Below are 16,996 nucleotides of genomic sequence, written 5' to 3' on the forward strand. Positions count from 1 at the left end.
TATGCTTAGGAATCCAGCAAAAATGTAGAAAGTTGGAGTTAGAGTTCATACTGATCTTAGGTAAAATACTTAAAGCACAGTCTGTAGATGATGTAAAACTCATGACTGCTTTTGTGACACTGACTCCATTTGAGATTGCTGGTGACTTTTGAAGCATTGGAGAAACTTGCTGGGAACACGTTTAGTTGCTTGCTTGTAGGATAAACAAGAGAGCTTTGGGCTTGTTTTGAAGATGCTGAGTATATGTTGTTACTGGGAACTTAACTGTTTTTGCTATTTTCATCTTTCTCAGATTAACCTTTTTAAAATTTTTTGTTTATAGGGACTGAATTCATGGCCAGGTTGCATGAGCATCTGAAGTATTTTGTAAATATGAAAATTTCCACTGACAAATCATGGCAAGGTGTTACCATCTACTTCTCAGGCCATGAGGTTAGCATCTTTTTTCATCTAAAAAATGTTTTAAAGTTTAATTTTTTAAAAAAGTTTGAAGCATAGTATATTACCACCTTCTTTTTTAAACATTGTTTTTAGACTCCTGGAGAAGGAGAGCATAAAATCATGGAATTTATCAGATCCGAGAAAGCAAAGCCAGATCATGATCCAAACACCAGACATTGTCTTTATGGCTTAGATGCTGACTTGGTAGGTATAACAGTTACCTGTTGTTACAAGTTTGTGTCGTAGAACTAAATTATAAGAGATGGAGTTTTTAATGCAGGAAGTTTACTGGCTGTACATCGAATACAGAAGGCAATGATAGCTACATTTGCCATTATCTAAGTTCTATAGAATTGGGGAGATAAGCTTTGTTTGTTTGTCATGGACTATAAACAACTGAATGTCGGTATAGTCTACAAATCTGAGCAACCCTAGTTCTATGAGTATGGTGCTGAAAAGAAAATGCAGAAGCCAAGGAAAGATGACTGTTTTACCTAGGGCCATGAAAGCCTCCTAATTCACAGCTCCATGCTTCAAACACCTTTTATGAGTATTTTGCCTGCATGTATGTATGTGTATCATGTATGTGTATGTATTTGTATCATCTGGTGCCTGAGGAGTGCATTGGATCTCCTGGAACTGGAGTTAAGGATAGTCATGAGCTGCCCTCTAGGTACCTGGAACTAAACTTGGGTCCTCTGCAAGAACAGTAAGCTCCAGATCCCATTACAGGTGATTGTGAACCACCTTGCAGTTGCTGGGAATTGAACTCAGGACCAGTGCTCTTAACCTCAAATAGCTGAGCCATCTCAAACAGTATTTATCCCTAGTACATAAACTGGCTTTTTGGAACCCATCCCTTATGGAGGGCTACCTTGCTCAGCCTAGATACAGGGAGGAGGGCCTTGGTCCTGCCTCAAGTGATGTGACAGACTTTGTTGACTCCCCATGGGAGACCTCACTCTCTCTGAGGAGTGAATGGGGGTGGGGTGGGGTGGGGTGGGAGAAAGGGAAAGGTTGGGAAAAGTGGGGGGAAGGGAGGGAGAGGGAACTGGGATTGGTATATAAAATAAAATTTTTAAAAAAAAGATTGTTTAAAAAAAAAGAGCAAAAAAAAAAAAAGAGCGGTAAACTCTCTTTAGCTGCGGAGCCATATCTATCAGAGAAATCTTCATTAACCAAAACTAGACAATAGCTGCAGAGCCATATCTACCAGAGAAATCTTCATTAACCAAAACTAGACAAGCAAGCTACTATAATGAGCTCCTTTGTATGCTTAAATTACCTTAAGTTTTTTGTTTGGTTGGTTGGGTAGGTTTGGTTTGGTTTGGTTTTTTAAGACAGGGTTTTTTGTGTGCAACCCTGACTGTCCTGGAACTCAATCTGTATACAAGGCTGGCCTCGAACTCAGAGGTCTGCCTGTCACTGCCTCCCAAGTCCTGGGAATAAGGCATGTGTTATCACACCAGGCAAGTTTCTGTGTTGCAAAAGGAGCAATGGGCTGCATTCCCGCTGGGATTCCGGCTCCCTGACTAGTGTACTCCCGAAATAATTACATGGAAACTGTATTCATTTAAACACTGCCTGGCCCATTAGTTCTAGCCTCTTATTGGCTAACTCTCACATCTTGACTAACCCATATCTAATAATCTGTATGCCACCATGAGGTTGTGGCTTACTGTCATGAGTCTAGCCAGCGTCCGTCTTGGGAAGGGGGATCATGGCTCTGCTTTCTTTCTCCCAGCATTCTGTTCAGTCTACTCCACCTATCTGAATTCTGCCCTATCAAAAAGCCAAGGCAGTTTCTTTATTAACCAATGAAAGCAACATATAGACAGTAGGCCTACGTACGCCATTTCTTAAAGTATTAATTTATTTAAATTTAATGTAGTCATTTGCCTCTTTTCAACCAGGATGAGTTATTGAAGCAAATTCCATACACTGTTTTTACTTAATAAATACATATTTTCGAAATGTTTTTATGAATAAATTTTTAAGGTACTTAACCACAATGCCATTATTACACATATAATAACAATTGCTTAAGGTAAATAACCGCATCTCATGATTGGTTCATAAATGTTTCATTTTGTTTTGTTGTTTGAATAAGAATTTAAAGAAACAATATGTATTACTATTGATTCACGTGTTAACTAGACTTTTGAGGTCACCGAGGGAGTACAACATAGGAGAAAATTAAAGTGCCCTTTTCCATTTGGGAATGAATTTTCATATTAATGTTACCCTGACCTCTAAGTATCTTCTGTATTTGTGAAGCATGGAAAAGTTGCTGCTTCTAATTTCTAATCCCTATAAGTAGTAGGAATTTGCGAAAACCCAGAGGACATTTTGTGATGTATGGAAGGAGGAGTGTTCAGGAGTGGGAGGGAGGATGCGGTGTCAGTCACAGGCTCCTGGGCTCTAAGGTGAGCATAGCTCTACCAAAGTGTGCTCTCTTGACTCCGCCCATATCCTGCAATTGGATCATTTTATGATAGCTGCATATTTGATTTTGATTTTCACATTGTGACTTTAAAATTGTTCTCTGTATAGAAATTTTATGAAGTTGCTTTTGTAAACCTAATGGTATGAACAAAGGTAGACTAGAAATATTTCATAATTATTTTTCAACAGATCATGCTTGGATTAACAAGTCATGAGGCACATTTTTCTCTCTTAAGAGAAGAAGTTCGGTTTGGTGGGAAAAAAACACAAAGGTAAATGAGATGTTGGAAGAAGGAAGAAAATGAAGCATGGCTAGCAATCCCTTACAGGGGGCCCTGCAGATATTTTCTCTAACTCATGGATGCCGACTTTGGTGTAGTTCAGTTTACCTTTTTCTCTTATTGCCTATGCTTTTAATGTCTGTAGTATCCAAGAAAACACTGTCAAATCTAATGTCATAAAGGTTACCCTAATGTTTAATTCTTTAAGTTTTGTGGAGGGTTTATTTTGCTGTTTGGGGCTTTGGTTATTTTTGTAGTGCTGGACTTGAATCTCAGCTGCTGAGACATGCTCTGCTCTGAGTTACGTAGTTTTAGCTTACATAGTTAGATCATTGATCCGTTTGAATTAATATTTGTATATAGTATGAGGTACAAGTCCAACTCCGTTCTTTATATTTGTTTTTGTATCACTATTTGTTGAGAAAACTGTCCTTTCCTTATTGAACGTCTTGGTTCCTTATTGAAAATCATTTGCTCATGTACACAAAGTTTTGGTTCTTGCATTTTCTACTTTATTCTTTGTAGTAATATACTTAGTCTAATATACATGTCTTCATACTATTTCTGGTGTATTCATGTAGATTTTAATGTGATTAACATTGAAATCAAGAAGAATGAAACCCCAACTTATATATTTTTTAATTTATTTATTATGTATACAGTATTCTGTCTGCATGTATGCCTGCAGGCCAGAAGAGGGCACCAGATCTCATTACAGATGGTTGTGCGCCACCATGTGGTTGCTGGGAACTGAACTCGGGACCTTTGGAAGGGCAGGCAGCGCTCTTAACCACTGAGCCATCTCTCCAGCCCCTTATATTCTTTTTTCAAGATTATTTTGTATATTTATAGTCTCTAAAGCTTGGTGGTTTTTTGATTTTTTTTAAGGATAGATTTTCCTATTTTTGTGAAAATCGTCATTGGGATTTTGATAGGGGTAGCTTTAAGAAAGATCTAAGAAATGTGTAGATCTTTTACAACATCTTGATATTGAGCCTTTTAATCCATGTGCATACATTTTGTGTCTCCTTTTAATTTCTTTCAAAAATATTTTAAAGTTTCTCTGATATGTTCCTTGGTTAAGTTTATTTCTAACTCTTTAACTCTTTTGGATACCATTTGTATATGGAATCATGTTTTTCAGATTTTTTATTTTATTTTAGGTGCATGTTTTGCTTGCACATATGTACATACACCACATGCATGTGTGGTGCTCACCAAAGCTAGAGGAAGATGTCAGATCCTGTAACTAGAGTTACAGATGGTTGTGAACCACCATGTGGGTTCTGGGAACTGAACCCAGGTCCTCTTAACTTCTAAGCCTCCTCTTCAGACCCTGGAATAATTTTCTTTATTTCCTTTTGGTTTGTCCTTTGATGGTGTACAGAAGTACTACCTATCTTGTTCCCTGTAGATGTTTTATTTGTTTATTAGCACTAATATGTTTTTATGTATTCTGTGGAGTTTTCTGTATATAGAATCACACCATCAGAAAGCAGATAAAATTGTACTTATCCCTTTCCAATTTTAATTCCATTTCTTTATCTTTCCTGCCTCATTGCCCTGGCTAGGAGTTAAAGAGCAGTGTTGAATAGCTATGGTGTGTTGAATAGCTGTGGTAAAGTAGGTATCCTTGTCTTATTCCTGGTCTTAGGAATAATGTTTTCACTCTATAATGTTAATTATGTGTTTTCATAAATGACCTTTCTTATATTAAGGAAATTTATCCATAGCTCTTTCTCTCTTTTTTTAAGAGTATATTTTACATTGTGTTTGTTTGTGTGTGTGTGTATGTGTGTGTGAGAGAGGGAGAGACACAGAGGGAAAGAGAGATAGGAATGTGTGCACACACACATGCAATGCCGTGTCATGTGTGGAGGTCAGAGGACAACCTGTAGAAGGAGGCTCTGGAGATCAAACTCAGGTCTTCAGACCTAATGGCAAGTATCTTTGCCCAGTGAGCCTCCTGCCAGCCCACTCTCTCTTAATTTTAACACAGTTTCTTTCTATAAGCCAGGCTTACCAAAACTCTTATGTACACCAGGCTGGCCTCAAACTCATAATCCTTCTGCCTCTGCCTCTGCCTCCTGAGTTCTTGCATTTCAAATGTTAGCATGGGAGAGTGTTCAATGTTGCTAAATGCCTTTTCTGTAAAATGGTCACAGAAAATTTTCCCCTTCACTCTGTTCATGTGCTATATGATGTTGGTTTCTTATGTTGAACTACCCTTGAATTTTGCCATAAATCTTGCTTATGTATTATCTATTTAAATGTTACTGTCCCCTAATATTCTTCTTTATAGCTAAACTTAGAACATAAGCCAACACAGTGTCCTATCCAATGCAAGAGATAAACTTTATTCCATAAATTTAAAAGTGTATGTACACACATACACACACCCTTACTAATTTATACACTTCCTACAATGACTAGTTTCTATATGTATTGTGTATTTAGACCTTATGAGTTCTCCCACCAAAAGTATAATGTAAACCAATCATTTTGACTTTATCATGTTTCACCCATTATGATGGCATTCTCATATAGTTATATAAATTACATGCTTTAAATATAAGAATTATCTCTTAATGATAATTTTTACTTAGCCATTGCTTCCTTTTGAAGTTGGACCGCTCTGTTTTGATCACTTGACTAATTGCAGGGTATGTGCACCAGAAGAAACGACATTTCACCTCCTACACTTGTCTTTAATGAGAGAGTATATTGATTATGAATTTTCAGCATTAAAAGTAAGTATTGATATAGCCATGGACCTCAGCTTTTTACATACAGAAATTTCTATAGGATTTCAATTTATTCTCCATTTTGTCATAGGAAAAGATCACATTTAAGTATGATATTGAAAAAATCATAGATGATTGGATTTTGATGGGATTTCTTGTTGGCAATGATTTTATCCCTCATCTACCTCATTTACATATTAATCATGATGCATTGCCTCTTCTTTATGGAACGTACATTGCCATCCTGCCAGAGCTTGGAGGTAAGACCTCACTTTACTGCTAATTTAGTACCAACTCACCCTAAAGATTTTCCTCTTTTTGTTTGATTATTGCATGCATGACTAAATTGAGATAACATTGTGGGTTTTAGTCAAGTGGCAGGCACTGAGGTTGTTGTTTTCAGTGGTCACTAAAGAAACTGACTACAGGTAAATAGCCTCACTAAATAACTAAAGTCACCTCCAATCCCTTAAGAAAACTAGCAGACCTCATTAGTTTCATTTCATTCTGTTTGTATTTCGTTGTAGAAATCCAGCTGTTCTAAATGTACCTGGAAGTATTTAATAGGAACCACAAATTTTTTTCAGTTAAAATGGAAACTTGGTAAACAATACTTCTACAGAAAATTATTTCTTACCTTTTTCTCTTTTTTTGAGGCAAAGTTTTATTGTGTATCTTCAGATTGGCCTCCAAATCAAAATCTTCCTGCCGCAGCCTATATAACCTAAATATGATAGGATACAGGTGTGCACCTCTGCAGCCAGCTACACCTTTTCTTACATTAGCATGTCAAATTGAATGATCCAGATAGACTGTAACACACATGGTGCTGTTACAGATGTGATATGATCCAGATAGACTGTAACACACGTGGTGCTGTTACAGATGTTTTGTGATCCAGATAGAGTGTCACACACATGGTGCTGTTACAGATATTTTGTGATCCAGATAGAGTGTCACACACGTGATGCTGTTACAGATATGATGTGATCCAGATAGACTGTAACACACGTGGCCCTGTTACAGATATGATGTGATCCAGATAGACTGTAACACACGTGGCCCTGTTACAGATATGATCCTGATAGACTATAACACACGTGGCACTGTTAAAGATATGATGTGATCCAGATAGACTGTAACACACGTGGCGCTGTTACAGATGTGATCCAGATAGACTATAACACATGTGGTGCTGTTACAGATATGATGTGATCCAGATAGGCTATAACACATGTGGTGCTGTTACAGATATGATGTGATCCAGATAGACTGTAACACACGTGGTGCTGTTACAAATATGGTCCAGATCAACTGTAACACACATGGTGCTGTTACAGATACGGTTGGAAATGTGGAAGCATTGTTACTACATAACCCGTAATTTTTAGTATTTTACTTCTTTGCCTAAAATATAGTAATATAAGAAGGTTATAAGAACTAAAGTTGGTTTTTAGACAGCAAAACAGAGGCTTTTCTTCACTAAAAGAATTAATCAACTGTAGTGATATTTGTATTTTAATAAATAAAACTTGCCTGAAGATCAGAGAGTAAAATAGCCCCACTGATCAGCCTTACAGACCAGGCAGTGGTAACACACACCTTTAATCCCAGTAGCCACATTAGTTAGCCATAGAAGCCAGGCGGTAGTGGTGCACACCTTTAATCCCAGCCCTAGAGAGGAATATAAGACGACAGGAGGAGACAGCTCTCAGGCTCAGTCTCATTCTGAGATTTGTGGAGACAAGATTGCCATTTCAGACTGAGGTAGAGGTAAGAGCCAGTAACTGACTGTTTTGATTTTCTCACCTTCAGGTTGAACCCCAATTTCTGTCTCTGGGTTTATAGTAATCGTGCTACATTCAGCAGTTTGTTGAAAGAATTTTATAGAGCTATTAGAAAATAGTGTCAGTTTATACTACAAGTTTAGATTTGGTTCATTTTAGGTTACATTAATGAAAGTGGACATCTCAACTTACCTCGATTTGAGAAATACCTTGTGAAACTATCAGATGTAAGTAACAACAGGGTTTATTTTTCCTATCCTGGGAGAGCTATAAATGGTCATTAATCATTTAGTTAATGCCAGGGGCAAAAAAAACTGTAGCTTTGTTCTGATTGTTCATTCTGCATAATTTCATTTGAATTATTTCATTTTAGTTACTTAGATGTCTAGTTTTTAGAGTTAATGATATTGTATGTGTACATATATAAATATTATCCACATTAATGATATTTTATGTGTGTGTGTAAACATTTTCCTAATTTTCTATACTTCAGAAATTTAATTTATATTCTTTCACGTTTAAGTCATTTTAAAATTCAATTATTTTTGGTCAGTTTGATCGAGAGCACTTTAGTGAAGTTTTTGTGGACCTCAAGTGGTTTGAAAGCAAAGTTGGTAACAAGTATCTCAACGAAGCAGCAGGTGCGGCCGCCGAAGAAGCCAGGAACTGTAAGGAAAAGAGAAAATCAAAGGTAACCAGTTTTTGGTGTTCTTTCTTTCTTTTTCTTTTTCTTTTCTTCTTCTCTTGTTTTTTAGCTATAGTGATAAAACTAATATTCCTTATTTTCGGTGTCCAGGGCTTTTTTGTTCTCATTTTTTCTTCTCCATGAGCATCTAGAATTGTTTTGGTTTCTATCTCTCTGTGTTTCTCTCATTATCATAAGTATGTATTTAAGGAAAATGAGTTTCTTATTTTCGCTTCTCAGGAATAGCATTTTCCTATATCAAGAAGCCAATAAATGAGGCTGGAGAGTTGGCTCAGCAGTCCAGAGCTGGTAGAGGCCAGAATAGTATAAGGAAAATCTAATGGGAGTCACTGCCAGTAACTAGGCTATCAGAAACACGAGAAGAAGAGTTAAGGTCATAAAAATAAAAACAGGTGGGCCGAGCATGGAAGATACGTAGGTTAGAATAGTCTTAAGAATGACAAGATTCAGAAATTCAGAAGTGCTCATTGGATTCAAGCTTAGACAGACTGCATTAGTAGCAGTTCAAAATTGGTGTCTAACAATGTTAAATTGATAAATTGTAAAAATCATTTCATTCTTGTTTATATTGTAATTGATAAATTTTTAGGAAGTCTTGATCTTTGTAAACAGAGGCGACACTTTTGTTTCCCAGCCATCTATTCCTGAGTCATCACACAGAAGCTTATATTAATTACAAACTGTTTGCCCTATTGGTTCAGGCTTGCTATTAACTAGCTCTTACAACTTAATCTATTTCTATTAATTTATGTTTTACCATGAGGCTCGTGGCTTGTTACCTCACATCTTGCTTCCACAGAGACTACTGGTGTCTCCCTGACTCTGCCTTCTTTCCCCCATGTATGTTTGGCTTTTCTGCCTAACTATATTCTGCCTTGCCATAGACCAAAGCCGTTTCTTTATTAACCAATGGTAGTAAAACATTCACAGCATACAGAAGGACATCCCACAGCAGGTCTTGGTGCATATAATCAAATATACTTTTTACATTAGTGAGAATCGTGTATTGTATGTCAGTTCTATAGCAAAAATGTATAATTTTATAAAATAATTGATAACCAAAGAAATACAGTTTCAGGGGGTTTTATCTTATTTTTAAAGTAATATGCTACAGAGTATTCTTTAAAGATCATTTCAGTTGTATTTAGTTTTTTTTTTCTAATCTCCTTTTTACATGTCTGACTTGGAAAACACATCTTACTGTTCATCTTATGATGATTTATAATTTTTATAGGGCCAGGAAAATTCTTTAAGTTTGGCCGCTTTAGCCAAAAGTGAAGGTGAAGTAGCGGCTTCTGAAGGTGAGTGCATACTGTGTCTAATGTTATTTCTTTGACACAATAGTTGTTTCTCTTTTCCTTTATTAGTATTAACCCAGCAATATTGGATTGGATAAATTCCCATGATAGTTTATAAGTATCAATTTTGACATGCACTGATAACAACATTAGATAAAAAACAATATTCATATTTATCAGTCACATCTTTCTGGTTTTTCTCACAGATAATTTTGAAGATGAGACTGAAGATGATGATCTGTTTGAAACTGAATTTAGACAATATAAGAGAACATACTATATGACAAAGATGGGAGTCGATGTAGTATCTGAGTATGCTTTTTTCCATTGTTTTTATTTTGCAGTAGAAAAAGTAAATTTTGCAGGTCTTCAGAAAACAACATGATCTTAATGAAATATCTGAGGTGTATTGGTATCTTTAATTATGGATTTTATGATAGTAATTCTGGCATGTGTTCTGTTCCTATAATAAAAATTGCTGGCAAGATGAACTAGGAAGATGACTTAGTGGCTAGCGTTTGCCGTACTACCTGAGGACCCAGGTTCTCATTTTTAGCACCTGTGTAAATGCCAAGGCAGGTGTGGCAGTCACCTATGGCCCTAGAGCTCGGGAAGATGTCCTGAATATAGAAGCAGGATGTCCCCAGTGCAATCTAGGTAGCTAGACTAGCCAAGTTGGTGACCTCTGGGGTCAACAAAAGACCCTTCCTCAACATCTAAAGTGGAGAATAATTGAGGAAATACCCAGCATCAGTCTCTGACCTCTACAGACAAGGACACATGTACACAATCACCTTCGCACAAACATATACACTCACACATATGCAAGCATGCACATCACACATGCAGAAAATTACTTTAAAAGATTTACTGAGCAAATAGAAGCATCCTTATACATATTAGAAAGTTATTTAAAATGTTAAAAAATTAAAAGTAATCTAAATGTCCAATAAATGGACTAAGGATACACTTCAGTGAAAGTCTGATTACCTATACTCTGTGAGACCCCAAGTTTGATTTCCAATATCAGAAAAAAATAAAACTAATAAATGTCTATGGTTCAACATGGTAGCAAGTGACTGTAATCCCTTAGGAAATACCCAGGAAGCAGAGGCAGAAAGACTGCCACGAGTCTGAAATCGAAAAACTTAACATAAGTGAGTTCCAAGTTAGTCATGGCTACTTACAAGAGTCTGTCTCAGAAATAACCAAGTAATTTTTTTTAAGTCTAATAAGAAGCACCATCATAGAGTCAGGGTTTGTGACACTTGAGTACAGTCAGGAGGCCAAAACAGAAGGTGGAAGTTGAAAGCCAGCTCTGCTCCATAATAAGATCTTGTCTTTCATAAAGGAAGGCTCTGGCTCATCATCGCTCCTCTCCCCATCTCCAGAATCTGCATAGTTATTCAATGGTGATTGCAACAAGTTCCCCACACTCAGAAAGATACTTATAACCTAAAGACAGGAAACACAGTCACACATGTTTATAATACACACAATTCATTGGTACTTTTTTTAATTGGGTAAACAAGAAAAACTAACTCTGGGCTAGTACTGCATAACCGGAGCTATTTGGAAAGCTAAGCCCATAATATCGCTGAATCCTAGAAATTCACAGGGCAAGGGCAAAATAGCATGGCCTCGTCTCAGCAGTGACTGAAATGACGAGGAATTGCTAGAAGGTGATAAGAATAGTTTTCTCCATTATCCAGATTTCTAACAATCAGGAAGTACTTGTTTAAAGTAAGAAAGTATTCTGTATCAGGTTTAAAAACACACCTACCAAGAGAATTAACTCCCGAAAATTGACCTCCACACAAGTATATGGCATACATATACACACATATAAACTGATAATAGAACATTTTAAAGATACACGCATACCTATAGAAAAAGAGAGATAAGAAATTTCTAAGTGATTATTTTTGACTTTAGACTATGGCTTGCTTTGTTGTGGCAATCTTAAGATTTGTTTTATCCAAATCTAGAGGGATCTTTTTTCAGAACATATAGCACTTTTAAAAAGGTATTGTAAATACTATTGCCAGATTTCTAAGAACTCGGGGGCTTACACTCATTCCCACTATTTAAGAGAGTGATAATACCACTTTGTAGAAAGGTCAGTAGGTGAGTCTTCAAACATTAAGGCAAAACTATGTCATAATGACAACTTAAGCATGCATATCCGATTTAACTCTATTGATAGTTGGCTTAGGAAACTGTAAACAACCTTTCATGTGACAAGATGGAATTGTAAATATTTTACAGTTCTTCTGTTTATAATGTTTAGGTATTAAAAATACACTGAAAATATTGGTCTGTCTTCAGAAAACAACATTGTTGTGAAAATGCTTCTTTCTGTTTCAGCGAGTTCCTGGCTGATCAAGCTGCCTGTTATGTTCAAGCTATACAGTGGATCTTACACTATTACTATCATGGAGTCCAGTCCTGGAGCTGGTAAAGGCATCTCATTTTATAATGGTTCCTACTACTAGGGTCTCATTTACACATCTCTTTTCCTTTTATTTCTACTTAAAAGAATTTTTCATATATGTCTACAGTCAATTTTAAATTAAATGTAATCTGTTTTTAAATGAAAATATTTTAAAGACTTTCGACTAAGAGAGATATTTATAGCCCTAGCCTTTGTTAATCTAAAGTTGTAAAATACTTTATCAGTCTGAGTCCGCATGGGTTTGGGGTGTAGCTTAGTAATAAATCACTTGGATGAGACTCTAGTTGTCCAGTAAGAGAGAATCGTGGATAGAGTTCCATCATAGAGCCCTCATCTAGCATGGATGAAGTCTGGAGGTTGATTCCTAGTGCCACCAGAAAAGTAAAAATAAGAGAATCCCTTGTCATGGCACGATCTTAACAAGTGCTTGAGTTCCAGTGATAGTTACGTGAGGGTGTTTGTAATATTCTCCACATTTTTGTGTACTCAAAAACAATACTCTTTAACAGGAATAATTTCTGAAGAGTCAACTACTTATATTTGTGACTGAAAGAAAGGATTTGCTTGTGTTAATAAAAAGTAATCACCATTTCTCTACTGTTTTCTGTATTGGTCAGCTCTTCTCACTGACAAAAATTCCTGACAGAACAACTTAAAAGAAGAAAGATCATTGTGACTCATGGTTTCAGACTTCTGTTTCTGCTCAGCCAGCTCCAATCTCTTTAGGCTATGGTGAAACAAATGGCAGGGTGGACATGGAGAGCAAAGTTGATACTTCATTGTAACTAGAAAGTAGAGAGAAAGATAAAGGAAGGCATGGGACAAGATACAGCCCCTCAGGACATGTCTAGGTGGCCAAAATCCAACTAGTCCCACCTCCTAAAGTTTCTAGAACCTCCCAAATAGCCCAGCAGGTGGGAACCAGGCTTCTGTACATGAGTAGTAGGGGTGATCTGATCCTAGCCAATTACATCTACTCATTCACTAAAATGGGAGAATAACATGCAGATGTGGCAGCTTGTATCTGATCTCACCACTTGAGAGACCAAGGCTGGAGGTTCACCACAAGTTCAAGGTCAACTGTTAAACATAGCAAAATCTTGCCTCAAAAAGAAAGAGGAAGGAAAAACCCTCCAACTGTAAGGCAGCATATGGTAGAGACTGCTGTGATGGCAGAGCTCAGAACAGTGCAGAATAATGTGGCATTAGGTGTTCGTTCACTTATTAGCCAGCTGATAAGTAAATTCTTCCATTCTCAGGCCTCTCTCAAGAACAATCGAAGTTTAAAGATAAGATCCTTATTTGTTATTTTAGAAGGCTAAATGCCAGTAATTGCTGTTTATTGCCAAGCAGTAAAATTAGGGACTTCAAAACCATATTTTCATGTACTTGAAGTAAACATCTTTTTCTACTTGCCCCAGATGAAATTAAAGCTCAGAAAACCAAAGTAATCATCCCAAAAAGCCAAGCCAAGCCTATCTGTTTAGTACATCAATGTAATTACACTATTTCACATGCTATTCTGACTTCTAAACTGTCCGATCTAAAACAGCTGAATGCCATAATTAGGAATGTGGAAGTCTCTCAGGCAAGCAAGTTGGCTAAGCAGGTAAAGGAACTTGCTACCAAGCCTGACAACCTGAGTTCAGTCACTGGGGCCCACATGATAGAGAGAGCTTACTCCCACAAATTTCTGACCTCCACACACCTGTACAGTTCCATTAACAAAATAAATAAAATTTTTAAAAAAATTTAGTCTTCCCTTTTCTCTTCCTTTCTTGCTCTATATTCTGAGTCTCTGCCTCCCTGTGTCCAGTGATTCAGATACCTGTAGCATATTGAAATATTTTTAATTTCATGTTCAAAACCTTATTAGAACATGTCTATAGTTAAAGATAGGAAGATATTATAAACAAAATGTGTGTGATTGATTTATAGCTTAATCTCTACCATAGATACAGTGCCCTGTACCCCGATTCAGAGATAACCTTTCTTAGAGTTGACTGACATGGCTGTTTGCGCACACGCCTACTGTCCTTAGGGGCCTTAGAGCTTTGGTGTCAGTGTCTACTGAATACTGAGTGCCGCCCGTCGAGGAGAGGTCCCAGGTTCAAGTGACTAGAATGATGCTTCTGACCACCTCATTGTTCCGTGGATTGATTGAGGGATTTGTGATCTCTATTTGAGACTTAAAAAGAAGCATTCCCAATGCACACTTAAGAAAGTTGTGAGTTTGAAGCCAATCCTGCCTTCCCAGGTGAAACCCTGTCTCTTAAGTTCCCACCTATCAAAATATATTTATGAAAATATATTTATTGCTATCATGTGAGCTAAGCTTTACAGAGGTGCTAATTTCTTATACTCAAGAGATAGAATTATGTATGATACATTTTTAATTATACCTGTGCATTTTTAAATAAATGTAGGAAAATGTTCAATATTGACCATTTTGTATAATGTTTTCATTTTAAAACTCATTTTCTCTCCTAGGTATTATCCCTATCATTATGCACCCTTCCTGTCTGATATCCGCAACATCAGTTCTCTTAAAATCCATTTTGAACTGGGGAAACCCTTCAAGCCATTCGAGCAGCTTCTTGCCGTCCTCCCATCAGCTAGCAAAAATTTGCTTCCTACCTGCTACCAGGTAGGTTTTGGAATTGAATGAGTTTTCTTAATATTCTTTTTTAAGGATTTATTTTTATATGTATGTACATTTCGCCTATATGTATGTATATCTATATACCTCATCATTCTTGGTGCCCACAAAAGACAGATAAGGGCATTGGATAAGGGAACTGGAGTTATGTACAGTTGTGAGTTTCCATATAGGTGCTGGAAAGACAGGGGTTTTAACCATTGAACTACCTCTCCAACCCCTTATATAATTTTTTTGTATTTAATTCTTCATATAAATATAAAATACTGCTGCCCAAAATAATTTAATAAATGAATTTTTATTTATCTTAGACAATACAATACTTATTTTGAGTTTTTTGTTTTTGTTTTTGTTTTGTTTTGTTTTTTTTTCAAGACAGGGTATTGTAAAGGAGAGGGCCCCTTGTTTGTCCCGGCCGCCCGGCTAGCTTATACCCAAAATAACCACACAGAAACGATATTAATTAAAACACTGTTTGACTATTAGCTCTAACTTCTTTTTGGCTAGTTCTTACATATTAGTTTAACCCATCTCCATTAATCTGTGTATCACCACGTAGCTGTGGCTTACCGGAGATTCTAATTGGTGTCCATGTCCAGTGGAGGATTCATGGCTTTTCTCTCTCTCTGCCCTTCTTCCTACCAGCACAGTTCTATTTTTTCCGCCTACCTAAGTTCTGCCCTATCAACTAGGCCAAGGCAGTTTCTTTATTCATTAACCAATGAAAGCAACACTTAAACAGAAGGACCTCCTACACCAACAGGGCTTCTCTGTATAATAGTTCTAGTTGTCCCTGGAACTTGCTTTGTAGACCAGGCTGGCCTCAGACTCACTGAGATCTGCCTCCCAAGTGCTAGGATTAAAGGCTTGCGTCGCTACCACCACCCAGTGAGTGAGGGCAATTCTAGTTATCTTACACCAGTGTCACCTCAGGATATAGTTAGATTTTTAAGCATTCCAATTATCAAATTGAAGGACCTTTCTCTTACTAATATATTTCACATAACTAGAGAAAGACAGGGTCTCCGAAGCACACTAAACATACTAAGCAGATTATAAACGTTATTTGGTTTTTGTAGGATCTGTGTCCAAACCTCTCATTTCATGTCTGGTCTTCTCACAATTTGGAATAGATGTACATACATAACCCATTGCTCTTAACATTGTCATGGGCCCTCTTTCAGGCCCTAACCTATACTTAACCCTGATTTCAGCCTCTATTTCTTAAATATCTTTAATGTTTTTTGTTTGTTTTTTCCTTCAGCTACATTAAACTTTTGATAGCATACCACTGTTAGCCAAAAAGTATGTTATAATCACATTTGTTGTATTTGTTTAGTGTTCATGCAATAGCAATTAAATTTTATATTATCATTTTAGGAATATGTTACTTCATTTTTTAAATTTATAATCTTCCCTTTCACTTCCCAATCCTTTTTTGCATAAGACATCGGTATGTTTTCTTTGTTTACCTCTTTTTTTTTAATATTTATTTATTTATTTAGTATACAATATTCTGTCCCAGGCCAGAAGAGGGCACCAGACCTCATTACAAATGGTTGTGAGCCACCATGTGGTTGCTGGGAATTGAACTCAGGACCTTTGGAAGAGCAGGCAATGCTCTTAACTGCTGAGCCATCTCTTCAGCCCTTTGTTTACCTCTTTTATAGAATATAATAAAAATGTTTGCTGTCAGACTCTGTTATTAATGATATTGTGGGTCTGTTATTAATGGTATTGTGGGTCTTAGATTTTACTTTTTTCTTTTTAGATTATCTTTGATGCTAGTAATCATACTACTAGAATCCACTGATTAGGGCTTGGAAATAAATTATTAATTTGAGGTTGAAATGAAAAACTCTTGGAAATATGTGAAAGGAACTGAACTAAACTTGTAAATAAAGGAACAGTGATAGGGGAGTTCAGCCAATCACATTCTGTCCGTGGGGCGTGTTACCCTAAGGCAAAAATTTACCTATAAACCTGGCGGGTACACTTCCCCATCCTCTCTCTGGCCTGGCTTTCTGGTGTAAGTTTTGGGATTCTGTTTGGGATTCTGTAAGGATTGGGATTCTGGTGTAAGTTTTCCTTCTGTTTTATTAAAACTGTATCTTTTGTAAGCTAGTCTGGCGGACCATTAATTACTGATCGCACCGCGTCATCAGAACAGAATTTAGGTA

General features: G+C 36.7%; 1 protein-coding gene across 2 annotated transcripts in view; it reads left to right on the plus strand.

The window, feature by feature from the left end:
• Xrn1 (5'-3' exoribonuclease 1) overlaps positions 1–16,996 on the plus strand; it is a 103,732-nt gene that overhangs the window by 10,904 nt on the left and 75,832 nt on the right. For both annotated transcript variants that reach the window (XM_048452529.3, XM_048452530.3), the window contains exons 4-14: positions 323–432; positions 535–645; positions 3,076–3,158; positions 5,830–5,917; positions 6,003–6,171; positions 7,858–7,925; positions 8,252–8,389; positions 9,639–9,705; positions 9,909–10,014; positions 12,070–12,159; positions 14,648–14,804. In XM_048452529.3, the coding sequence (XP_048308486.3) occupies positions 323–432; positions 535–645; positions 3,076–3,158; positions 5,830–5,917; positions 6,003–6,171; positions 7,858–7,925; positions 8,252–8,389; positions 9,639–9,705; positions 9,909–10,014; positions 12,070–12,159; positions 14,648–14,804 (1,187 nt within the window). The remainder of the gene's footprint in view (positions 1–322; positions 433–534; positions 646–3,075; positions 3,159–5,829; positions 5,918–6,002; positions 6,172–7,857; positions 7,926–8,251; positions 8,390–9,638; positions 9,706–9,908; positions 10,015–12,069; positions 12,160–14,647; positions 14,805–16,996) is intronic.

Source organism: Myodes glareolus, chromosome 4 (assembly GCF_982192425.1).
Source record: "Myodes glareolus chromosome 4, mMyoGla1.1, whole genome shotgun sequence".
In the NCBI taxonomy this organism is placed as follows: Eukaryota; Metazoa; Chordata; class Mammalia; order Rodentia; family Cricetidae; genus Myodes; species Myodes glareolus.